Source organism: Erpetoichthys calabaricus, chromosome 9 (assembly GCF_900747795.2).
Source record: "Erpetoichthys calabaricus chromosome 9, fErpCal1.3, whole genome shotgun sequence".
Classification (NCBI taxonomy): Eukaryota; Metazoa; Chordata; class Cladistia; order Polypteriformes; family Polypteridae; genus Erpetoichthys; species Erpetoichthys calabaricus.
The window spans coordinates 113,292,402-113,320,210 of NC_041402.2; the positions used below are offsets into that span (position 1 = coordinate 113,292,402).

Below are 27,809 nucleotides of genomic sequence, written 5' to 3' on the forward strand. Positions count from 1 at the left end.
GTGACAAGGAGTACAGACACAGGTGCAGATGACTCTGAATGCTATAGCAGAGTTGCTACTTCAGCATCATGTTCATTTGTGTGCTAATATGTAAGAAAAGACTTAACTCGGTTGTTATAAATTCAGCTCTGTGGAGCACCATAACTGCAGGTGTTCATCCAACCCAAGTTTTTAACTGAACTTCTGCCTTTATTAAGTAAGCTTCTATTGTCCATTTTCTGCCTTGTTTGTGTCAATCCAGAAATTGCTACGCACATTTCTGTTTCATATGTGGGAGAATTTTTTTTTCTTTTTCATGCTTTTTAAAAATGTTGTTCTTTTTCATTCTTACTTCTTTTTCATATTCTGGTGGCACTTAAGTAGTTGCTTCCCTTTAGAGTTTAGTGTCATTTACACTCATGTCTGCACTTCTTATTACAAATTGTTAGTATATGGATGCAGTTAATGGAGCAAATTCGACTTAAGAGGTGAATTAGAAAGTATATAAGGGTCACTCCATATCAAATTAACCAATTTTCCAGAAACCCCACACTCTTTGGTCTCAGAAAATTCTGAAAAAAGGTGTACCCATGTTATCCAGGAGACACCCTTTAAAACTATTTAGATGTAAGATCAATACTTTCCAAGATACAACCAATTTTGTGACACGAGAGGAGTGTTTAATTTGATATGGCTTTATTTTTTCGTCACTTTCACATGACCACACTCAAGAACTAAACCACCTATCAGGCTCAAATTTTTTGTACTGGTACTGGCACTTGGCAAGAGCAGATCTTTACCATGTTTAGACTTTCAGAAAGCATAATTCTAACTGATACAGCCTACTGAAATTTTTTTCATGTTTAGATACCTACACAGGACTTTTCAAAAGGTTATAAACAAACAATAAACTGCATCGTGTTTGACCAGCAGACCTCTCAAATGCACTGTGAGAATGTTCAGACTTTTTTAAAAGTATTTTTTCTCTGTTCTACATGGTCCCTTCTTTCTCAAAAAATAAGTCTTATATTGTGAATCTTTCTTTTTTAATTTCCATTCTAAACATAGGTTAAATTCCCCAATTTACCGTTTGTCAGTAATGTCAATCATCAAGTATAGGAGTAACAGAAAAAAATAAATCACCAAAGGCATATTAAGCACAACACATGAATAACAGCTGCTTGATTTATCATTAAATACAACACTAGTTATAATGAAATGTTAACATCTTGGTATTGCAGCAGCATGAATGTGACTTATTTGATTTCTGTTTCAATCGAAGTGCAGAGTGTAGGGCATCTTTGTCTTTGAGATCAAGATGATACTTCCTCCCACTGATCATTGTAGGTACACTAAGCAGTGTAAGTATGTACTATGATGGTACCCAACAAATACCATCTCTAGGTGCCCAATGGAAAGACTGTGCAGGATAGTTTGGATGCATGAAACCTATCAGGATGTCTGATTCCGCTTCACTCTTGTAACGAATTACACCAATCTAACATTTTTCATCATACATGCACCCATATTCTCCAATAGGACACTGGTCTAATGTGAAGGATGCATCAAGAGTGTAATTGTGAGAGGGCAGGATCTCAGCTGCTGCTTCAGTCGTGAATATTCGGGCAGTCAGTTGACTGTCTTTACCAGACACTTAGCTGAATTTGTGCCATCTTCTGTCGGGATGTTACAGTGGTATTCTCGAGTTCCAGGTATTCCTTTGCCCTTGGAGAACTGCATTCTCTGTTCAGCAACATGTGATAGGACAACCTCTTTTGACTTGAAAAACAATTTGAAATTTTTGAAAATTCAATGATTACTATTATTGACGCATGGCACATTCAGCCTGTCTTTAAGATGGGAAAATAAACAGTAAGGTTTGTGTTTTGAGAAGGACAATGTAGAATAAATGAAAAATATTTTTAAAAATTATCTTCACATTACTTAAAATATTAAAGAAATGTGTCATCTTTAACTTTATGTCTCTTGGTGATCAGTTCATCCTATAAGTACTTGGGTAACTATTATTTAAAAATATAACCCATCAAAATCCCAAGCAGCTGCACTCTATAGAAGGGAAGCATCAGCACCGCCATCTTGTTTTCAGTCCATTACTGATAGCTAGATGCTTAAGTTTAAGCCTGTTTGGTGCAAACACACAATCTTATCCCTTACCCAGTCACTCAACTGTTCCTACAGACGTGTCCTGTACCCTCACAAAAAAAGTGTCGTCCCCTGTGCTCCACCATAGCCCTGTTTCCTATTTCTTACAGCTGTCCATGCAAGCGCTACCAAAATGCCCCCAAATTCTAGAGTTTTGCCCCATGAAACACAAGGTCTGGGACAAAATGTGACCCAAAATTATGTGTTTTATTAGTCATAGCTCATCACTATTGCACCAAAACTTTTATCTAATGTTAAACTTCTTTTTAAAAAAACTGCTTTTTACTTTCCTATTGTTTATAAAATGGACTGCTTCATCATTTGGCCACGTATTGTGAAGCCTACTACAAACATGATCAATAACACCAGCACAATATTCATTCCTGTTAAATGGGCCTGTATATCAACAACTGAAACATGAAAGTTACATTGACTCAAAAAACAAATGCATGCTTGACTGTAGTGCAAGGCTTGACTGTAGTGCAAGGCTTAATGAGCTTTCCCTTAGAGTAGCTTTATTATTGGTAGTCATTTTGTGAAAGTCAGTGAAAACATTAAATAACACATGGCTTTATGGCCCCAATCAACAAAACACTGTGTGTACATACTGTACAGTGAATAATAGTTGATCACTCTTGTGATGGTTTATGAATTGGTTAATTTAAAAATTGATCATAAAATCAGACTCCGACCTATACGTCCGTTCAAAAATACAACACTTAATTTTTTTTTATTTTTTTACATCTTCTTGCTTCCTCCAATCTTGCACCAGTTTCTCAGACACATCGAATTTTGTTGCAGCAGCACAGTTACCAATTTCTTTTCCCACTTCATCGACTTTTAATTTAAAACCAGCTTCATATTTTCTTCTGATCAAATGCTCCATTGTAGATAAGGGATGCTGTTACAATAAAGGTGTATGGGGGTATGAGATACAAAAAACACAAAATAGTTTGGGTATTGCCGTGTGGCCTCGTAGGCACAATACATAGGGAAAAAAAAGGCAGTGTGCCCCGTGGTTACTCTCTCAGATGGGTGTTAGCATATCATAATCTCTTTGGTCAATAGCGTGAGTTTTCTGCATTCAACTTATATAATAAAAATAATATATATGACCAACATTATAAAATACCAGAAATTATATGGTAAAATCAAGCCCCAACTTTTCCGCGGGAGAGCTTAAACACGTGTATATATGGTATTTAAAAATAAGTGGTAATTAGAAATGAGACTATAATTGTTCAAGTCTATAACATTCCTTGTAACTTGAGTCAGCCCGTTTTTTTTTTCTCATTGTTTTAAAAGAAGAAAGTTTTAAGTGAAGGCAAAAAAATAAAGTAATATATTAAGAACAAATGCATAAAACACTTCTGCTGGCAAGACTTGAGACTTTAAAATGCCAACATTTGAAAAAGTTAAAAAAATAAATAACAGGAGACATAGAAATAAATTGGGGTGCAAACATAATGGCTGATTTTAATGAGCCAATAGAACTAAAAGTATAACCATCCCCTTCAAGAACAAGAAGTCCCAAATCTGAGTCATCTAATATAATATAAGCAGTTATCATGTTGAGGGGATCATAGACAAATGACAGTATACAACAATGCTTTAACAGTATTCTGTATTTTTTTTTACATTCTAATTAGAATTTGATCTAAGGAACAGGTGTTTTAATTTTTATAATCAGTCAATGGGTCTCTTCCTATACCACAACTTACTATCCATCCATTCATTATCCAACCCGCTATATCCTAACTACAGGGTCACGGGGGTCTGCTGGAGCCAATCCCAGCCAACACAGGGTGCAAGGCAGAAAACAAACCCTGGGCAGAGCGCCAGCCCACCGCAGGGCACACACACACCAAGCACACACTAGGGACAATTTAGGATTGCCAACGCACCTAACCTGCTTGTCTTTGGACTGTGGGAGGAAACCGTAGCACCCGGAGGAAACCCACACAGACACGGGGAGAAAATGCAAACTCCACGAAGGAAGGACATGGGAAGCAAACCCAGGTCTCATTACTGCGAGGCAGCAGTGCTACCACTGCGCCACCGTGCCGTCAACAACTTACTATTCCTTAGTAATTCAACATAAGGAGTAGAATAATCTGATCCTGTAGTACAAGGTCAAAAAGCTGACTGCTCTTCAGTAAATGTATTTTTTGTAAGTGTATTGTAAAACAAATGCATAAAGTCTTTCTTCCTAATGTTATGTGAAATTGTGCCAAACTGGTCTCATTTTTTTATTTGTCAGGATAGCTATTTTGCTAAATAAAACTTGAGGGCTGTTTTAATTTTCTGATATAGAATAACATTGGAGAGGGCTGTGTAGAAGGCTTTCTTATCCTGCCTATCCATTTACACAAGAACTAGCAACTAACCTTTTTTGCAATTTCAGTAATAATTGCCAGATAAACATTTTTTTAAGTACTGTTTTCAAATGCCACATTGTTCTTTTTTTATTGGAGTTTATCAGCTTACACAGGTGTACATCAAAAAGAACATAACATTCTCAACCCCCGTCAATTAACACTAGAATTACCAGAGCATACGAAAAAACTCGTAGATCCGGCCCACCTTAAAACCTTTCTCACCTCTCTTTTGTCTTCTAAATGTGCCGATTAAGATGAGCAGCAAAAAGCCAGCTATTCCATCCCCTACCATCGCAAAACGTTCACTAAGTTTTCCCAGCTCATGCCTTGTTTGATTATGTGGGAGTGACTGAACTGCTGGAGTTTTAGAGTGGAAATAATAGATTATTTGGAACACACGCCTTTCATGTGTGTTCCGTCTCTACAGTAATCTGTGTAAACACATTGTTAAAACAGAAACCTTTTCATATTTTAGTAATAAAAGTTACAAAATCTAGGCATAAACTATAGAATGTGTGAAGCCTGACATCCAAACATCAAATAAACACTTTCACAAAATGTTCAAGAATGATACAACACCTTCCGTGGCATAACGCTAAGATTTGCAGACTCAGAGCACAACAACACTGCCGTGCCTTAGAGACCCGAGTTTGATTCCCCGCTGGGGAGGAAGTGTTTTTTTTTTTCTTTGTAACCTCAAACGGACATAAAATTTATAAATTGGTATGCACCGTAAATCGTTAAGTTTAAAATGTCGATCGCAGTTATTTCTGTTGATTAATTCATGCTTTTTTACTTAGAGTCAGAACAGGAGCTTTTTCAGCTTCTGATCTGACTCTAACAGCGCCAGTATAAATTCACACCCAATCTGACGCTGTTCGTTTTCAAATAATATTGCATTATTTTGACTGTGTTTTTTGATTGGTACTATTCGCGTCATAAAATGATTTCTTCAAAACGTCACATATATTTGTTTTGAGATAATGAATAGAGCTGCAAATTACAGGTGCTTGTTCAGTGTAATAGGAACCATAGCACAGAGAGGTGTGTACACTGCAACACATGTACACATGTCGTAAATGTAGGAAGGGCGCTCCTTGGGTGAGCTATAGCGCATCTTTATGTGAAAACAGCAGTGTCAGATGGGGAGTGCCTGATGATTGCATATAGCACTGAAGTTACTGCTCTTTACTATGCTTTCCTCTGCATGTCCTGGGTACAAAAGAAACGGTATACAGCAACATGTGGGGACTGGCAAGATTGGGGGGAAAAAACACGCGGTCGTATGTATCGTGATACATTGCAGAGCTATAGCGCGTCTTTATGTGAAAACAGCAGTGTCAGATGGGGTAGGGAAGGAAAAAAAGAAAAACAAAGCTAACCTTTACAAATATCATAAATTACACCGGCTGTTACAGACTGAAATCAAATGTGTCTTTTTATTCTAAAATAGTAAAAATAAGAGCAGTTCACTCCTCAAAAGGGAGTCGAGCAGGATCGAACTTGTGACCTTTTGATTCCCAGTCAGCAACTGATACTGTTGCACCACGGGGATATCGTAGTACATGAATGTCAATGTCGCACACTAAGGCGGCTTTTTTTTTCTGCAGTTATCTTTTGAATAAAAGCGCACTTGTTCTGTTATATTTGTACCTTTCGTGAAAGTGTTTCTTTGATATTTGGACTTCAGGCTTCATACATTGTATAGTTTATGCCTACATTTTGTCATTTACTACTAGAATATGAAAAATGTTTATGTTTTAAAAATGTGTTTACACAGATTACTGTAGAAAATGGAACACACATGAAATGCGTGTGTTCCAAATAATGATCTATTATTTCCACTCTAAAACTCCACTCCCAGATAATCAATCAAGGCATGAGCTGGGAGAATTTCGTGCACGTTCTAAGTCGGTGGGGGGATGGAATAGTTGGCTGTTTGCAGCTTGTCTTTATCTGCACATTTAGAGGACAAAGGAAGCTGGCGGAGAGGTGTGAATGGATTTAAGAAGCGATTTAAGGTGGGACAGATCTACGAGTTTTTTCGTAGGCTGTGGTAATTCTAGTGTTAAATGCAGGGTCGCAGAGGGCCAAAGTCTGTCCTGGCTTCTTTGGAATCCAGGTAAGAAACAACCATGGACAACACATCATTCTATCACAGGGCTCATACTTGAATTATTCTAAAATTGTTGAATTACAATTACTGGAAATTTGACAATAATGTATGATTATGAAAGTGTTTTAGGACCCTCTCATAGTTTGGAAAAAACATTATCACTTGGGATAAAAGCTTATTGCTAAGGCTGTCAATTTCTGTGTCTATGTGAATATTATCACCACCCATAAAATCTACATTACCATACTATAACTACACAGTATAGAAATTTTCTAAACTCTTTTAAGAGTGAAGAAAATGGTTTTAGACATCTAAATTAGTAATTTACCTAGTTTTAATTTTATTGTATAGTATTAGAAATGAAAAAAGAAGGTTCTGTTAAAATTGCTTCATAACCCACTTGGCATACAGTACCTACAGTCATGTGTAAAAGTATTCAGTTCCCTTGAAAGTCATCATTTTCCGCATTACAAAAGATTTGTACACATTTATCCATTCAGTGTTTTCAATTTGAAATCTTATGCTGGAACAGTACATTTCCTCAAAATAAACAGTTTCCGTAAATATTTAACTGAAGAAAAACTCAAAAATTAGTATTTGCATTCAAGCCCAACTTATTACAGTTTTTCCCAATTGTTTAAACAGTTTGTCTTCAAAAGTCAGCTAGATTACTGTTTGCTTTAATTCAGTCCTAAAAATTATCATACTATTCCCAGAATTACACACTCTGTTCCTCTTGTTAGTGTCACATCACAGATTGGGTGCACCATCTAAGCAGATCTTCAAACACGAATCCCATTGGTAAAACACACACCATGCAACCCATCTGAAAACACTTCTCTCTCTAATTAATCACAAGGTGTCAAAATATAAGCTCAATTAGCACTCGGCTGTCCACCTGAAAACACTATGTCAAATTGCTTTGCAGTTGATGCTAAACTACTGATTGCTTGTAAATGAAGCCGTGTGTGTGTTTACTCTGGCTGTGTTTGGATAAACCTGCAATGGATAATAGACAGGGAACCAGAAGAGTAAGAGCAAAGCAAAGAACTGTGATAGATAGATAGATAGATAGATAGATAGATAGATAGATAGATAGATAGATAGATAGATAGATAGATAGATAGATAGATAGATAGATAGATAGATAGATAGATAGATGTAATATCAGATGATATTCGTGCTACTGTGGTTGACTATGTGCTTGTCCATGGTTTGACAAGGAGCGAAGCTGGGCAACAAGTGCATCCAAATCTCAGTTACTCCACAGTTGTTTCCATAGTCTGTACCTTCAGAATTGAGAGCAGGTAAAGCACTTTACCTTTGTGGTATTTAGAAGACTTACAAAATTACAGGGATAGTCTCCCTAGAGCTGTAGAGAAATGTTTATATTTTCAGTACTGGATATGATCCTACACAAAAATTATTCTGTACTTGGATCTTAGAAGATCTTTGGCTTACAAGAGCAAACATCTTGTGTGACATGGATGAGGCTTTGTTACTTGACCCAGCCTGGAGACATGATGCTGATGAATAATGTCTATAAATATAAAGTATTTGGCAGATATTATTCATCAGCTTCATGCACACTTACTTACAGTTTTTTGTCATTTTAAGTGCCTTTTATTTACTGTACCTTTTTTATCTTTGTTTTACAGCATGTATAGAACTTTTTTTTCTTTTGTTGTGCATGAGTTTACATACTGTTGCATTTAGATCAGTGCATTTGAGAAAACTTAAAATTTTGTCTTGGACATGGTGTATCTGTTCATTATTGTATGCTGAGTACTATCAATAGAAACAATGATATGTTTCCTGTTTGTATCATGTTTTTAGAGTAGTGCTCTGAATTGATCCTTGATGTGTCTTGTGGTCATTGTGTGTGTGATCATTTTTGCTTGCTTGTGTGTGTCATCTTAGTGAAATGTTTGCTTTAAGGGACAGAGTGAATGATATTGAGTTGACTGTTTGCTTTTGGGTTGGAAGTCTGGGATTTGTACAGATGAGTGAAATATTATGATATTGTGTTTGAGGAAATAAGGGCATTTTCAGTGAAATGTGTTTAAGTAATTGGGGAAAAGCTATAATACTTTGTTGTGAACCCTTATGCTGCAGTAACACCCTTGCTTCTTTTGGGGTATGTATGTACTACAGGGTGGTCCAGATCTAATTATTAATTATGCAACTGTTCGACTGACAACCGTCTCCCCACCATTTTGGAATGCAGGGCAGGTGAAGCCATCTGTCGGCAACAAAAAGAATTTTAAGTGAAATCTCTATGTGCAGGGCAGGTGCTGTGAATTTTCTATGTAATAAACTTAATAAGTTATAGCGTAATGAAAATTGCATAATTAGACCTGGACCACCCTAAAGTTTTAAACATTGTTCAGTAGTGATTCTTCCCCATTCTTCTTGGCAGAATTTATAGAGATCCTCTAGGTTGGTTGGATGGTGCCTCTGGACAGTAGTTTTGAAATAGTGCCACAGATTCTCAGTAGGATTAAGACATAGTTATGGTGTTTCTTGAGGCACGGTCAGTGTTAGTTTTACTTCACACATACGTTTTATGACATCTGGTCAAAATGTTCTGTTCATCTGACCATAAAACCTTCCACATCTTAACTGGGTCTTTCTCGTGCTTTATAGCAAATGCCATACATTCTTTTATGTGGACCTTCTTAAGGATTGGCTTCTTTCTTGCTACCCTCCCTTAGCACTAGAATTACCAGAGCCTACAAGAAAACTCACAAACCCGGCCCACCTTAAATCCCTTCGCACCTCTTGGTCAGCGTCTTTTATCTTGTAAATGTGTCGATAAGCCCAAGCAGCACGCAGCCTGCTATAGCATCCCCCCCCCACCACCGCAGAATTGGGTGTGAATTTATACTGGCACTGTTAGTTAGAGTCAGAACGATGCGAGGGAGAGTCTGAACGTGACTGAGACAATAAAACTGAAAAAAAGATAACTTTTACAAATACCATAAATTTACAGCTGATCTGACGCTGTTTTCAGATAAAATTGCATTACTGCGACAATGTTTTCTGATTGGTACTATTCACGTCCTAAAATGGTTTCTTCAAAATGTCACATATATTTGTCTCTTTCTTTTTTGCCCGGTGCTGCGTTGACATCATGCACCAGAAGGCGTGCTACAACAAGCTTGACTTGACGGCGATCAACGCACATGTACTGTACAAGGCATGCATGGGGGCCACTGAGAAAAGAAGAGCGTTCTTGGCTCACCTTACAGAGGAACTTCGTCTTCGCTTCTTACAAGAAAAGGCGATGGATAAAGCAAAAGAGGATGCAACATCGACAAGCTTCTGTTCCAAGACTGCCGCTTCCCCCAGACCCTTCAATGTAATAGGAACCACAATATAGAGAGGTGTGTGCATTACAACAGGTACACATGTCATAAATGTAGGAACGACGGTCCTTGGGTGTGTGGGAACTGTTAACATTTTAATCTGATGATTGTATATAGTGCAGAACTGACCTCTCTGTACTGTTCTTTCCTCTGCATGTACTGGAGTATAAAAGAAATACCACCATGCCCCAAAATGTGGAGACTGGATGAGATCGGGAAAAAAAACACAGTCACTGATTATAACCGCAAGAAAGCATGCGAATGAATATGAATAATGTTGCATCCATGGCACAATGTTTTCCGAAATGTACTATACAGGTCATAAAATGAATTATTCCAAATATCCTATATACCTATGTTTCTGGTTTTTTGTCAGTGCTGCTTTGACATCATGGACCATAAGGTGCATACTAATTCAACGTAAACAGAAACACTCAATAAAACTGAATAAAGAAAAATTAAAGTGACGGTGAGATACGAAGAAGGCAGATTCACCAGGGTTTGTGTGTCAGCTTTTATCAGTCCAGATCAGAGAATTTCCAGGTCCATTGTCTCAAAACACCATTCACACCATTTCAGATAAAAAGTAACTGTGTCAGATCTGGGGCGGGGTGGTGAGTGTTGCATCATGATCATGACTGAGAGAATAAAAGTAAAAAAAAAAAAAAAAAAAAAAACAAACGCTAACTTTTACAAGTACTATAAATTTACAACGGCTGTTACAGACACAATTCAAATGTATGTTTTTATTGTATAATATTACCAATAAGGATTATATCTCCGTAGTTCTTACCACTGCATCACGGAAGCTGTCGTGTTGTACTTGCACCTTTTGTGAAAGTGTTTATTTGATATTTGGCCATCAGCCTTCACACATTATACAGTTCATGTCTACATGTTGTCATTTATTACTAAAACATGAAAAACGTTTCTGTTTTAACAATGTGTTTACATCGATTGTTGTAGACACAGAACACACATGAAATTATTTCCCCTTACAACTCTAGTTAGCTCACTCCCAGATAATCAAGGTAGGAACTGGGAGAACTTCTTGCCTGTTCTGCAGCGGTGGGGTTTGGGGGGGTGGGGAGGGGGGGTTCGATGGTATAGCAGGCTGCTTGCTGCTTGGGCTTATCGACACATTTACAAGACAAAAGAGGCTGACGGAGAGGTGCAAAGGGATTTAAGCTGGGCCGGTTTTGCAGGTTTGAGGCAACCTTTAAAGGCATGCTAGAAAAAAATCAAGGAAAAAATACAAGAAATGTGTCTAAGTTTGAGAGTAAATTTAGAGCACTTGGTGCTTAGTTTGAAGACATTAGTCAAACGTTCACGACTCATATTGAACTAGCTGAACAAATGGCATCTACCGCTGATGGAAGAGCAATGGCTGCAAATACCAAATGCAAAATGCTCAGAGACAGACTAGCTGCACTGGAAGATGGATACAGAAGGAATAACATCAGCATCGAAAGTGTCCCTGAAAACTGTGAAAGTCCAAAACCAGTGAAATTCATAGCTGAACTATTCTCTAAAATAATTGGAGAGGATTTCAAATCAGACACCAAGATATTATCAGCTTACCACATATGTGGATTAAATGCCTCAAAACCTAGAAGCCTCATTGTACATTTTGACAACTTACAATCAAAATTAAATATAGTGTTACTTCTCAGACAGGAACAAGAGGTTATATTTCAGAATTATTGCATTTGTATTTTCCCTGATTTCGTCAAAAGCTGCTAAACGTGCAGCATTTTGTAGGATTAAACAGCCCTTATGGAAAGCTGAGTTCAGATAAAGCCTCTTGTATCCTGCTAAATTGAAAGTGGACATTCAAGGCAAGTTCTACATTTTTACATCTCCGGAGGAAGCAGAAAAAGAGCTAAGAATATACTTTTTTTTTTTACGACACTTTTTGAAATACGATTGTGAGTCGTATCGTGTCCTGGCAAGGGAAAGAAGATCTTACCTGCTGTTTGATCCACTTGCTTTGAGACTCGTGCCATAATTATACATTCTGCTTCCTCTAGTCCTACATTTGGACTGTATCGTCAATAGATCTTTATAACCTGCTGCTGGGGGACTTGTTTTGTTTTGGACGTCTCTAGGTATGTCAGAGGACTGGGACTTAGTGAAGTGTGGTCTAGCCTCACATGGGGAGGCAAAATGGGGGGGGGGGGGGGGCTTGGGGGAAGAGAAAGAGAACAAGCTATTTCAAATCTATCCTTTTAATACTTACAATTGTAAGTGCCAACATAACAGTAGGCTTCATGGTAATAACTCCTGGGAAAAATTGGAAATTAAGGTCAAAGCTATCTTTTGTAATAATGTACTATCTTAATTTAAGACTACAAAATGGCAACAAAAGTTCAGAAGCAATATCTCCATGATGAAACAGTTAACATTGTGAGCTGGAATGTTAAGTCTCAATCAAGAATTAAAGAGAAAGAAAGTATTCTCCCACCTAACAGATCTAAACGTGAAAGTAGTATTTTTACAGGAGACCCACTTATTAAGCAAGGATCAGTTTCAGTTGCACAGAGATTGGATTCGCTATATATTCCACTCCAGCTACACAAAGAAAACTAGAGGTGTGGGAATTCTTATATAGTACATAGAACAATTTCATTTTCAGTATCACATGTAGTATCTGATTCTGAAGGGTGATACAGTCATGGCCAAAATTATCAGCACCCCTGGAATTCTTCCAGAAAATGCACCATTTCTCCCAGAAAATTATTGCAATTACAAATGTTTTTGTATATTCATGTTTATTTCCTTTATGTGCATTGGAACAACACAAAAAAATAGAGAAAAAAAGGCAAATCTGACATCATGTCACACAGAACTCCAAAAATGGGCCGGACAAAATTATTGGCACCCTTTCAAAATTGTGGGTAAATCGTTTTATTTCAAGCATATGATGCTCGTTTGAACTCACCTGTAGCAAGAAACAGGTGCTGGCAATATAGCAATCACACCTCAAGCCAGTTAAAATGGAGAAAAGTTGACTCAACCTTTCTGTTGTGTGTCTGAGTGTGCCACACTAAGCATGGAGAGCAGAAAAAAGAGCAGAGAATTGTCTGAGGACTTGAGAACAAAAATTGTGGAAAAATATCAACAATCTCAAGGCTACAAGTCCATCTCCAGAGATCTTCATGTTCCTTTGTCCACTGTGCGCAGCATAATCAAGAAGTTCACAACACATGGCACTGTAGCTAATCTCCCTTGATGTGGAAGGAAGAGAAAAACTGATAAAAGACTGCAACGAAGGATAGTCCGAATGGTGGATAAACAACCCCAATCAACTTCAAAACATATTCAAGCTGTTCTGCAGACTCAGGGTGCAACAGTGTCAGCTCGAACTATCCGTCGACATCTGAACAAAATGAAACGCTATGGCAGGAGAGCCATGAGGACCCCACTGCTGACACAGAAACATAAAAAAGCCAGACTGGAGTTTGCCAAAATGTACTTGAGGAAGCCAAAATCCTTCTGGGCGAACGTCTTGTGGACTGTTGAGACCAAGGTAGAGCTTTTTGGTAAAGCTCATCATTCTACTGTTTACAGAAAACGGAATGAGGCCTACGAAGAAAAGAACACAGTACCTACAGTCAAACATGGTGGAGGTTCTAAGATGTTTTGGGGATGTTTTGCTGCCTCTGTCACTGGATGCCTTGACTGTGTGCAAGGCATCATGAAATCTGAAGACTACCAAAAGATATTGGGGCGCAATGTAGGGCCCAGTGTCAGAAAGCTGGGTCTGCGTCAGAGGTCATGGGTGTTCCAGCAGGACAATGACCCCAAACATACCTCCTAAAAGCACTCAGAAATGGTTGAAGACAAAGCGCTGGAGAGTTCTGAAGTGGCCAGCAATGAGTCCGGATCTAAATCCAATTGAACACTTTGAACACTTACAGAGAGATCTCAAAATTGCTGTTGGGAGAAGGCGCCCTTCAAATCTGAGAAACCTTGAGCAGTTTGCAAAGAAGAGTGGTCGGAAATTCCAGTTGAGAGGTGTAATAAGCTTGTTGATGGTTATAGGAAGCGCTTGATTTCAGTTATTTTTTCCAAAGGGCGTGCAACCAAATATTAAGTAGAGATTGCCAATAATTTTGTCCTGCCTGGTTTTTGGGTTTTGTGTGAAATGATGTCAGATTTGACTTTTTTCTCTGTTTTTTTGTTGTTCCAATGCACATAAAGGAAATAAACAGGTGTATACCAAAACATTTGTAATTGCAACAATTTTCTGGGAGAAATGGTGCATTTTCAAGGAAAATTCCAGGGGTGCCGATAACTTTGGCCATGACTGTATGTGATCGTCTTGGGCATTTTATTTAACTGTAAAGTGATTCTGATAATTACTTATGCACCCAATGTGGATGATATGGACTTCATCCAAAACGTATTTGCATCCATTCCTAATGTGAACACTCATAAAATTATAATGGCAGGATGACTTCAATTGTGTTTTAAATTCAGACCTGGATAGGTCTCCTGCCACAGAGGCGATGACATCTTACACACCTGATGACTACCCTGTCAAATTTTATAAAAAATTCTCAATTAATTTAGCTCCCATTTTATTAGCAACATTTACAGAAGCCAGAGACAATACAGTTCTAGCTCAAACTTTTCGCGAAACATTAATTACCATCTTTCCTAAGAAAAATAAGGACTTATTACAGTGTGCATCATACAGACAAATTTCACTGCAGAAGAATGACATTAAGATGCTCTCCAAAGTCCTAGCTAGAAGGATTGAAAAAATGCTTCCTTCGGTAATATCACATGACCAAACTGGGTTTATTAAAGGCAGACACTTAGCTTTCAATCTTCAACACCTGTTTAATGTAATGTATTCACTCACAAGGTCTAACACCCCAGAGATATTATTATCGTTTGATGCAGAAAAAGCTTTTGATATGGTTGAATGGAACTAACTTTTCACTACATTGGAGAAATTTGGGTTTGTTCCGAACATATGTGCAGGGATCAAACTACTGTATACCAGTCCAGAAGCTTCAGTTTGTATTAACAACATCATTGCAGACTATTTCAAACTAGAACGTGGTACTAGACAAGGATGCCCCCTGTCACCACTGCTATTTGCAATCGCCATTGAACCAATGGCAGTTCACTTTCGAAATGCCTATGAGATAAAGGGGATTATTGGAGAAGGTCTTGAGCATATCACTATATGCAGATGATATGGTACCATATAAATAAATATATATATATATATTACCCACAAAGTGCTGTCCTGCAGTCCTAACAGCACTAGTGGAATTTCAAAAGATTTCTGGATTCAAAATTAATTTGAGTAAAAGTGTGTTCTTTCCAGTGAACTCTCTAGCACACAATATTAGATTGGACACCTTCCCTTATATCATCACAAATCAGTTTAAATACCTAGGGGTAAACTTCACAAGTAAACATAAAGCTCTTTATCAGCAAAAGTTTGCTGTCTGCATGGAAAAACTTTAGCAAGATTTGCATAGATGGTCTACCCTTCATCTCACTTTAGCTGTAAGAATTAATACTGTCAAGATGAATATCCTTCCTAATCTTCTTTTTCTATTTCAAAGCATTCTCATATACTTTAACAAATCATTTTTTAAGAAGTTAGATTCAACCATTACCTCATTTATTTGGAATTCAAAACATCCACACATCCAAAGGGCGACCCTGCAAAGACCCACAGCAGAAGGTGACATTGCTCTACCGAACTTTCAATTTTATTACTGGGCAAGTTCAGCATTTCTTGCCTTACATTTCCAGTTATCCTACATTTACCCAGATTGTTGTAGACACGGAACACACACGAAATGTATGTATTCCAAATTATGATATCCTGTATTATTTACCCTATACAGTTCCAGACACCTCACACCCAGATAAACAGACTTGAGCTGGGAGAACTTCAGCTGCGTCGGTGTGGCATGGAATAGCAGGCTGCTTGCTGCCAGTGCTGATTGCCACATTTGCAAAACAAAAAGACCCTGATGACGAGGTGCGAGGGAACTTAAGGTGGCCTGGCATGACAACTTTTTTCGTAGGCTTCTGAGATCCTTGTGTTAAATTTACAGGAAACGCAATGTATGTTTTTAAGAACAGTACAGTGGTATAATCTCACCTTGTCAGTAGTCATGCTGTGACATTTTGAAACATTTTCAGACATTCTGAAGAACCTTTCAAGCAGGCCATTAAAAAAGCATTGTAATAATCAATTCTTCTGTTTAGTAAAGCAACCCAATGGTTTTGTATCTTTAAATGAAGGTAAAGATCCTATCTTGGCTATATTTTGTTAAAGATAAATGCGGTTTTACTAGCATTGTTAAAATATGTAAAATTTAAGTCAGAATAAAACATCAGTGTTAAATTTTTGGCTTAAGGGTCTTGCTGCAGGCCTAGAGAAATAAAGTTGCTCATAATCTGATTTCTTAGTCTTTTATGGTTAATGATAGGTATCTCAGACTTAACATTTAGTTTGAAACAACTGCTTGTCTTCTAACCCCTGTTGTCAGAGGTACAACTGATTAAAATACTAAAACATGTATTACAGGCTGACAAAGTTGTACATTATCTGCATAAAAATTAGAATTTGTATATCCAAGGGTAACAAATAGACAACAGGAGATGCCTCAAATCCAAACTGTGAGGCACACCACAACTTGTTGGTACTACACAATAACATGTCCTAGCAGTAGAAACTGAACACTATCTTTCATATCTAACAAGTCTTTGAGGCGGTCATCTGAAATAACAGGATGAATGGTATTGAGAGCAGAGTTTCCAGACGAGTAAAAACCAGCACTCTTTTATATCAGTTTTCATACGAATGTCATTTACTACTCTTATCAATGCTGTTTTTGTACAGTGTTTATTATGAATCCCAGACTGGAATCTTTCAAGCTTACTTTACATTTAAGAGTAGATTCTTTTTACATACTGCAAGATATGTTTTGCTTGATTTTGTATAGAAACAAAATTTATACATGATCTTACATGAGTTTGTGCTCAGTGTTAAAATACATTTGTTTTTATTTTATGATGTCCTTAATCTGTGGTGCTGAGGTGTCACCCATTGCACAGTTGCTCTCTGATATCAATCTGGGTGGTTTGCCATGTGGTGGGTGTGGCATGCTCCCAACCCTCAACCTTAATCTTACATTTTTATTTTTATTAGGCTGGATTTTTTTTTGTAATCAGTTAATGATAAAAATTTTAATTTTGCTTTTTCATTGCAGTCCACAAATTAATCTAAGTAAGGATTATTTAATTAAACATTTTTATTTTAACAGGTCAATGAAGTAGTTGCATGCTGAAAGGAAAATACTGAAAAGAATCACAGATTTCACAACTTTTGCCATCTTTTGTGTTTTTCAATAAAATCTGCAAGATACCAGGAAGCAGTGATAATAGAAAGTTAGTCCAAATGAGCAAACCATCACAGGAGAAACCCATGATTGATCAAAATGGAGTAAGTGTCATCCAAACACAAGCACATGCTAGCGGTTTGCAGCAAGTTCCGCAGCTCGTCCCAGTCAGTCCTGGAAGAGGAGGAAAGGCAATGCCTCCCAGCAAAGCAAAGAAGTGTACTCCTGAGAAAGACAGCGAGGAATATAGGCAGCGACGGGAGCGCAACAATTTAGCTGTGAAAAAAAGCCGCATGAAGAGCAAGCAGAAAGCTCAGGATACCCAGCAAAGGGTAAATGAATTAAAAGAAGAAAATGAACGTTTGGAGGCAAAGATTAAGCTTCTTAGTAAAGAGCTGAGTGTTCTGAAAGATTTGTTTCTTGAACATGCTCACAATCTTGCAGATAATGTCCATCCTCAAAATACTGATACCACCACAATGGGACAAAATACCAATGCTCAGTAGGCTATAAGACATTTTTTATACTTCATGTTTGACGTTGTGTTGTTTTTGTTATTTGTACCCCATCTAACCTCTAAGTATGTTAAATTTGAGGTATTTTACATTTCTGACTTAGCTCTCTGTTTTTTTATTTTTACTTTTATTTCCCCTGATGGTTTTGCATTGAATCTGTAGTTATTTGATTGGTTGTTTTCAATTTTAAACATTTTGACATTGTATTTCTTGCTCCATTAAATCTGTTTACCTGGTGATGACAGTTATTAACATGGATTTATATTATTTCAATGGAAAGTAACTCAAATTATTGAATTGACATAAACTATTATAGATTTTCATTTTCTTGGGCTTAGAATTTGTATTTGATTGCTTCACTGAAGATCATTATCATTTCATTAAGAGACACATTTTTTTCTTTTTAATTTCTTTTATTTATATTGTTTTAGTTCATTTAATGTTAAAAATGCAGTTTCTGTAGCAGGTGTTGTCATAAAGGTTGTGCTCACATTCAGTTTTCTCCGATCCACATTTTGTGCATTTTATTTTTTAATTCCATATACCCATAAATTGGTGGCAAAACTTGGTCAAAAAGTGAGTAGTAGGTAAGTGCACATTTTAATTTCAACTGTTCTTTCATGCAGTGATTAAGTTAGTCCTATAAATTTAAATATATGCTTAATTAAATTTCTTGCTTACATATTTCTGCTTTTAGTATTACAAAGGAATTGCCATTAACCCCATTACTCATTTTGTGTTTTTATTTTAGTGTTGGGCTATTGACCTAAGCAAATCCAATTTTAAATGTGAATGAAATGTAGTCATATCAATACAATCATTCACACGTATGTCTTCTTGACAGAAAATTGGAAACATTTATACTGAAATCAATGTATAAAAACCCATGTTAGAGTGAAAATTTACATCCATTCTGTTCTTTGAGGGTTATAACTTAATTGTGTAACCGTCTACTAAATAAAATCCTGAACCATCTTACTTTATAAAGCTTGCAAACAGTTTAGAAAAAAAAGTTTTTAACTACAGTTTTGCAAATACATGAAACATGACATACTGATATATAGAAGAAAAGGTTACTAGACTAATGTAACTATTAACAATTAGTGTGATGAGCTTTGATTCTAGTGCCAGAGTGCACTGAAGTATTTTAATTAATTTGTCTTTTCCATTTACAGTGTTGCAGTGTTTTGATTAATTATTTTAGAAAAATAAATTAAAACATGATTAGTTGTGCCTTGTACCATACCATTTTTATAAAGAAACAGTCCAGGTTCTGTCATTTTATTTGAAGCTTGGATTTGCTTAAAAACATTCTAAATGACTATGTTGAAATTACAAAGAAGATTGGTATATTTGTACATTTTACAAATAAATGACTGTCACAAATAATAATAATATTATTTGCTGTTCTTTTATATAAATTCTGGTCATACAACTGATTTATTCATTCTGTTTACCCATTTAAAGTTAAAAGTTTACTAAGTGCATACACAGACTGAAATTTCTTAAGCTGAAAAAATACAGTCATGTGCAGACTTACAGCTCTATTTGGGACTGGCCAATTGGCCGTATGTTGGTCACAAAATGTTCAGGTTTTGGTCACCATTACGCATACTTTAAATGCTGGTATGGATTATTCCAAACTGACCTTCAACTCTCTGTATCCGCATACCAGGTACATGTAAGGCAGCGTTTCTCAACTGGTGGAGGGTTGGGTCTCGGGTTGCCGTCATTGGTTTGCCAATGGGTTGCCTAAGTCAGTGTTTCTCAACCATGCATTCAGCAGTCTTCTTCTTCTTTCGGCTGCTCCCGTTAGGGGTTGCCACAGCGGATCTTCTTCCATATCTTTCTATCCTCTGCATCTTGCTCTGTTACACCCATCACCTGTATGTCCTCTCTCACCACATCCATAAACCTTCGCTTAGGCCTTCCTCTTTTCCTCTTCCCTGGCAGCTCTATCCTTAGCATCCTTCTCCCAATATACCCAGCATCTCTCCTCTGCACATGTCCAAACCAACGCAATCTCGCCTCTCTGACTTTGTCTCCCAACCGTCCAACTTGAGCTGACCCTCTAATGTCCTCATTTCTAATCATATCCATCCTCGTCACACCCAGTGCAAATCTTAGTATCTTTAAATCTGCTACCTCCAGCTCTGTCTCCTGCTTTCTGGTCAGTGCCACTGTCTCCAACCCATATAACATAGCTGGTCTCACTACCGTCCTGTAGACCTTCCCTTTCACTCTTGCTGATACCTGTCTGTCACATATTACTCCTGACACTCTTCTCCACCCATTCCACCCTGCCTGCACTCTCTTTTTCACCTCTCTTCCACAGTCCCCATTACTCTGTACTGTTGATCCCAAGCATTTAAACTCATCCACCTTCGCCAGCTCTACTCCCTGCATCCTCACCATTCCACTGACCTCCCTCTCATTTACACACATGTATTCTGTCTTGTTCCTACTGACCTTCATTCCTCTCCTCTCTAGAGCATATCTCCACCTCTCCAGGGTCTCCTCAACCTGCTCCCTCCTATCGCTACAGATCACAATGTCATCAGCAAACATCATAGTCCACAGGGACTCCTGTCTAATCTCATCTGTCAACCTGTCCATCACCATTGCAAATAAAAAAGGGCTCAGAGCTGATCCCTGATGTAATCCCACCTCCACGTTGAATGCATCCGTCACTCCTACCGCAGACCTCACCACTGTCACACTTCCCTCGTACATATCCTGTACAACTCTTACATACTTCTCTGCCACTCCCGACTTCCTCATACAATACCACAGCTCCTCTCGAGGCACCCTGTCATATGCTTTCTCCAGGTCCACAAAGACGCAATGCAACTCCTTCTGGCCTTCTCTAAACTTCTCTATCAACATCCTCAGAGCAAACATTGCATCTGTGGTGCTCTTTCTTGGCATGAAACCATACTGCTGCTCACTAATCATCACCTCACTTCTTAACCTAGCTTCCACTACTCTTTCCCATAACTTCATGCTGTGGCTCATCAATTTTATTCCCCTGTAGTTACTGCAGTCCTGCACATCCCCCTTATTCTTAAATATTGGCACCAGTACACTTCTTCTCCACTCCTCAGGCATCCTCTCACTTTCCAAGATTCCATTAAACAATCTGGTTAAAAACTCCACTGCCATCTCTCCTAAACACCTCCATGCTTCCATAGGTATGTCATCTGGACCAATGACCTTTCCATTTTTCATCCTCTTTATAGCTGTCCTTACTTCCTCCTTGCTAATCCGTTGTACTTCCTGATTCACTATATCCACATCATCCAACCTCTTCTCTCTCTCGTTCTCTTCATTCATCCTCCTCTCAAAGTACTCTTTCCATCTGCTCAACACACTCTCCTCGTTTGTGAGTACGTTTCCATCCTTATCCTTTATCACCCTAACCTGCTGCACATCTTTCCCATTTCGGTCCCTCTGTCTAGCCAATCAGTACAGGTCCTTTTCTCCCTACTTAGTGTCCAAACTCTCATACAACTCATTGTGATGATGCGGGTTCTCTTCAGGCTCCCAACGTCCTTATGGGAGCCCTGAACCCAACACCATCAGTAATGTCACCGAGTTGAGCTGACAAATGGGGACAAATCTCACATGAAACTAGGGGATATTTTCAAAGGTAGCAGTGATTTTACAATCATAACAAAGTGCAAAAGTGCAGTGTCCAAAGTTCCATAAATAAATCCATAAAACCAAGTGTCCAGTGGGGATAAAAACCAATCAATAAATACATCCTTTAAAATCCGAGGTAAAAATGCAGAAGTTAAAAAGCAGTCTCTCACTCCCTTTACTCTCCAGCCCGCCTCCATCTTTCTCCCCGGCTCACCCATTGCTCGCAGCCGGCGGAGACCAACAGCCACGAGCTCCTTCAGCTAACCTCCGTCTTGGCCCCCTTCCGGATGTAACTGCCAGACTGCCGAGGTCAGCTCTTCTTCCTCGATCCTTCGCGTACCCTCAGTCGCTCCTCAGATCCCACGGGAGGACACCTCTCTGCTCACCCCACTCGCTAATTTTCAGTGGGGCGAACTAGCCCCTAGAGCACCACCATCTAACGCTCCTTCGCGGGACCCCAGCTTGTTCAGTCTCTTCATTATCGGTGACCAGATCGTACCCACTAAGACTGCTCTTTCCAGTCCTTTAACTTCCTTTTTCTTCCTCCATCCCTACTGATTTCTCGAGTCATCTCTCTTTTCCTTCCATTTCTATCTTCGATTTTTTTCTTTCCAATGTATCCTCCCTCTCTCGTATACATCCGTCTATATATACACACTGATGGGTGCCTCCATGGGCGCAACGCCTTAATTACACGTCGCAGGAAGCCAATGAGGCAAACAAGAACGACCGCACCCACACGTACAGGTGCGACTCGCTCCGATCACCTCATCAACTCCCCGCGGTTGTGCAGTCACGCCCACGGAGAACGGCACGGCTATACTGATTTAAAAACCAAACTTTTTTTTTGGAAGCCGCGGAACTGCTATACCACACTCATCATACACCTTTTCCTTAGACTTCACCACCTCTCTCTTCACCTAGCGCCTTATCTCCTTGTACTCTTGTCTACTTTCTGCATCTCTCTGACTATCCCACTTCTTTTTTGCCATCCTCTTCCTCTGTATACTCTCCTGTATTTCCTCATTCCACCACCAGGTTACCTTTTCCTCCTTCCTCTTTCCAGATGTCATGCCAAGCACCCTTCTTGCTGTCACCCTTACTACATCTGCTGTAGTTTACCAGCTGTCTGGTAACTCTTCACTGCCACCCAGTGCCTGTCCCACCTCCTCACTAAACTCAGCCTTGCAGTCTTCCTTTTTCAACTTCCACCATTTGATCCTTGGCTCTGCCCTCACTCTCTTCCTCTTCTTGATCTCCAGCGTCATCCTACAGACCACCATCCTATGCTGCTTAACTACACTTTCCCCTGCCACCACTTTGCAGTCTTCAGTCTCCTTCAGATCAACTCTTCTGCATAGGATGTAATCAACCTGTGTGCATCTTCCTCCACTCTTGTACGTCACCCTATGTTCCTCTTTCTTCTTAAAATACATATTCACCACAGCCATGTCCATCCTTTTGGCAAAATCCACTATCCTCTGACCTTCCTTGACACCATACCTACCCATCACCTCCTCGTCTCCACTGTTCCCTTCACCAACATGCCCATTGAAATCTGCACCAATCACCAGTTTCTGTCCCTTGGGAACACTGTTCATCACTTCATCCAACTCACTCCAAAAATCTTCTTTCTCGCCCATTGCACACCCGTCTTGCAGTGCATATGCACTAACAACATTCATCATCACACCTCCAATTTCCAGCTTCATTATCATTACTCTGCCTGACACTCTCTTCACCTCCAAAACACTCTTGACATACTGTTGCTTCAGAATAACTCCTACCCCATTTCTCCTCCCATCCACACCATGATAGAACAATTTGAATCTACCTCCAATCCACCTGGCCTTACTCCCTTTCCATTTAGTCTCTTGCACACACAATATATCAGCCTTCCTTCTCTCTGTCATATCTGCTAACTCTCTGCCCTTACCAGTCATAATAATAATAATACATTTTATTTATATAGCGCCTTTCCCATGCTCAAGGCACTTACAGAATATAATAAAGAACGGCAGCGTATACAGTATATAGCATTGTACAAACCAGATAAATAAATAAATAAAGATTAAGACAGTGAATTCTGAAAAAAAAAGAAACAGACAACATAATTGATGGTCTAGCACACACACACAGGTTACATTAGCATCTTGACAGAGAAGTAAACTGAGAGAAGGGTAATAAAGTCAAATAGAGCTAAAAGCCTTCCTGAACAGATGAGTTTTGAGTTGTTTTTTTGTCATACTGCCAACATTCAAAGTTCCTACCCTCAGTTCCACTCTCTTTACTTTCCTCCTCTCCTCTTGCCTCCGGACATGTCTCCCGCCTCTTCTTCTCTTTCTTCTTCGGCCAACAGTAGCCCAATTTCCGCCAGCACCCTGTTGGCTAACAGTACTGGTGGCGGTCGTTGTTAACCCGGTGCTCGACCGATCCAGTATGGAAATTTGTATTGTTGTCCACGTATTGATTTGGCAAAATTTTACACCGGATGCCCTTCCTGACGTAACCCTCCCCATTTATCCGGGCTTGGGACCGGCACGAAGAAACACACTGGTTTGTGCATCCCCTGTGGCTGGGTTAACCATGCATTCAGCAGTGCTACACAATATACATTTCCCCATTTCTAAGTGAGCATGTTTCACCAAGGTGAACATTTGATCACACTCACTTCACCAAGGAGGCGGTTTGCAACAGCTGCTGGTGGGTCATTAACACTAGAATTACCAGAGCCTACGAAAAAACTCGTAAATCCGTCCCACCTTAAATCGCGTCTTAAATCCGTTTGTACATCTCCGCCAGAGTCTTTTGTCATCTAAATGTGCTGATAAGCAAAAGCTACTAGCAGCCAGCTATTCCATCCCCCCCACCGACTTAGAATGAACTTCTCCTAGCTCATGCCTTGCCTTGATTTGATTATCTGGGATTGAAGTGGAGTTTTAGAGTGGAAATAATTCTAGCATTATTTGGAATACACGCATTTCATGTGTGTTCCGTTTCTATAGTAGTCTGTGCAAACACATTTTTAAAACAGAAATGTTTTTCATATTCTAATAGTAAATGACAAAATGTAGGCATAAACTATATAACGTATGAAGCCTGAAGTCCATATATCAAAGAAACACTTTCACAAAAGGTACTAATAAGAGAACACGTGCGCTTTTATTCAAAAATATAACTGCACAAAAAAAAAAGGTGTGTTAGCATGCCACATTGACACTGTTACTACAACCGCCGCGGTGGCGTAATGGTATCAGCTCCTGACTAGAAATCGGAGGGTGGCGAGTTCGATCCCGCACGGCTCCACTTTGAGAAGTGAACTGCTCTTATTCTTACAATTTTAGAATAACAACATAAATTTGATTTCAGTTTGTAACAGCCGGTGTAACTTATGATACTGGTAAAGGTTAGCTTTTTTTTTTTTTTAATTCACTTTTCATTCTCGCAGTCGCATTCAGAATCAATCCATACAACCCCATCTGACACAGCTGGTTTCACATAAATAAAAGTGCACTTTTACTCAAGACTATAACCGAAGAATAAAGAAAGCAAGTTACAGTTAGTGGTTGATACGACAGCTTGCGTGGTACAATGCTAAGAACTGCTGATTTCAAGTGACGGTGAGATACGAAGAAGGCAGCTTTGCCAGCGTTTGTGTGTCAGAACCCTTTTGGGGGGGGGCGGTAGTATGCATCGTGGTACACTGCAGACCTATAGCGCGTCTTTATGTCAGATGGGGTTGTATGGATTGATTCTGAATGCGACTGTGAGAATGAAAAGTGAATTAAAAAAAAAAAAAAAAAAAAGCTAACCTTTACCAGTATCATAAGTTACACCGGCTGTTACAGACTGAAATCAAATTTATGTTGTTATTCTAAAATTGTACGAATAAGAGCAGTTAACTTCTCGAAGTGGAGCCATGTGGGATCGAACTCGCCACCCTCTGATTCCCAGTCAGGGGCTGATACCATTACGCCACCGCGGCGGTTGTAGTAACAGTGTCAATGTGGCATGCTAACGCGGCTTTTTTTTTTTGTGCAGTTATATTTTTGAATAAAAGCGCACATGTTCTCTTATTTGTACCTTTTGTGAAAGTGTTTCTTTGATATATGGACTTCAGGCTTCATACGTTATATAGTTTATGCCTACATTTTGTCATTTACTATTAGAATATGAAACACGTTTCTGTTTTAAAAATGTGTTTGCACAGACTACTATAGAAACGGAACACACATGAAATGCGTGTATTCCAAATAACGCTAGAATTATTTCCACTCTAAAACTCCACTTCAATCCCAGATAATCAAATCAAGGCAAGGCATAAGCTAGGAGAAATTCGTTCTAAGTCGGTGGGGGGATGGAATAGCTGGCTGCTAGTAGCTTTTGTTTATCAGCACATTTAGATGACAAAAGACTGGCGGAGATGTGCAAACGGATTTAAGACGCGATTTAAGGTGGGACGGATTTACGAGTTTTTTCGTAGGCTCTGGTAATTCTAGTGTTAATGAATTTAATAAGGCAAAGCTAGAGGATTACCTATGAAAGCAAACCTTAAAGGGCCCTCCAAGAGACAGAAAACATATGAGACCCAGTTAAATAATGATAATATTAATGAAAGATTTATTTATTATTTATCTGGTTTGGGCAATTTTTAGAACATTATTTCTTTATTGTTATCCTGTTGTGGTCAACAATAATGACAAATCGTCTCAACTCGGTCAGCCATAAATCAATACATGACTGTATCAGTTTGGTAATATTGCAAGTGATTAAACAAGTGCATCTTCTTGGTTTTAACTATGCTCTCTTGCTGGTTCTGTGTCTGTCGTTCTCTCTTATTCAGTAAAACACATTACTGCTTGAATACACAATATATGTACAATACACTAAATATGCAAACATGACCACTGTTCATACTATGATAAAATGAAAGTATTAAGGTATGACCTTCACATTGAAAAATCAACGTTTTTGGTTGAATAAAATAGATTGTACTAATGATTTTTTTTAAATACATCCATCCAATTTCTAACCCGTTTATCTTTGTCATGGTTTCCAGTAAACAGTGCTTATGCTGGGAGTACTGGGCACAAGACAGAAACCACTAATTTGGAGCCAATTTAGAGTTGACAGTTAACCTGCTAATCAGATATGAGGGGAATCTCATACTGTAATTGGCAGAATATTTAAGCTCCACACATGCAGCAACTTTTCTTTGAAACAAGTGTCATTCAAATAATTAATGGAAATGTATTTTAATACTGTGCATCACACAACTACCATTTTTTCTTTAAGAATGTAATGAGAAGTCAAGCAAAATGACATATTTTATTGGCTAACTAAAAAGATTAAAATATGCAAGCTTTTGAGGCAAATCAGACCCCTTTCTTTAGGCAAGATGTAATAATGCATTTTTGGTCTTTGGTTTTCAGCATAAATGAAAATTAATATAAATTGTTTCGGTACATTAGGTTCTAAGGATCTTGTGTGAATTGGTCCTTTAAGCAGTGTAGTGCAATAGTAATATAGTACCTTTTCTTTCCACTATTATACTTGTCCTAAAGGTAAACACAGCTCTGTTTCTGTTTATCGTATTAAGCATTTCCTCTAGCCTAGTGCTTGCAAATACATTTTTTTACATCAATAGTAAACCAAGACTTAGTAACTCTTTTTTATGACAATATGATTTTTAATACTGTGTCAGAATACTTTGTTGTTAAATAAGGACCTAACATAATTCCCCATTATCACCACTGAAGTAAAGCTGTATGTCACTCTAAATGGTGTAATAAAACTAGTAACCTATGGGGATATTTAAAAGAGCTTCTTATGGTTTCTGTTACATAATTAATATTGGGCCAAAAATAAAGCAATACTAACAAAAGTGAAATTCCTCAAAGTGTTGTAATGGCCATGTAGTCTCCACACTTTTGACCTCAGCTAATTATGAAAAAAGTACCTTATACCATATTTTCAGTGCTAGGCCAATTAGCCACAAATCAGTATAACTATCCATGGATCTCCCCACCTTTTGTAGTTTATTGACTAGCCTATTGACTTGTGCATTACAATAGTTTTAAAAGGTCAGGGGGTAAATATGTATAATGTCACACACTGCATTGTAATTAGATGGTTCTGTAACTTCCTTTATAATACTCCAAAGGATTAAACACTAACACTTAATCTTAACCCATGCTAACTGTTAAAACACCTAGACTGGATAGAAGAGTTCTCTGTATTATCTTTTACAGTTGCTTTGGTTAGTTTGC

At 38.4% G+C, this 27,809-nt stretch overlaps 1 protein-coding gene across 3 annotated transcripts in view; it reads left to right on the forward strand.

Moving 5' to 3' along the window:
- The window catches only part of LOC114658051 (CCAAT/enhancer-binding protein gamma-like), a 99,960-nt gene extending 81,315 nt beyond the window's left edge, over nt 1-18,645 (forward strand). For 2 of the 3 annotated variants that reach the window (XM_028810073.2, XM_028810074.2), the window contains exon 2: nt 17,309-18,645. In XM_028810073.2, coding sequence (XP_028665906.1) covers nt 17,443-17,889 — 447 coding nt within the window. In that variant the 5' untranslated portion in view covers nt 17,309-17,442 and the 3' untranslated portion in view covers nt 17,890-18,645. Of the gene's footprint in view, nt 1-9,781; nt 10,023-17,308 lie in introns of all 3 variants that reach the window. The other variant, XM_028810075.2, reaches the window with a different exon arrangement.
- Nucleotides 18,646-27,809: the final 9,164 nt, after the last annotated feature.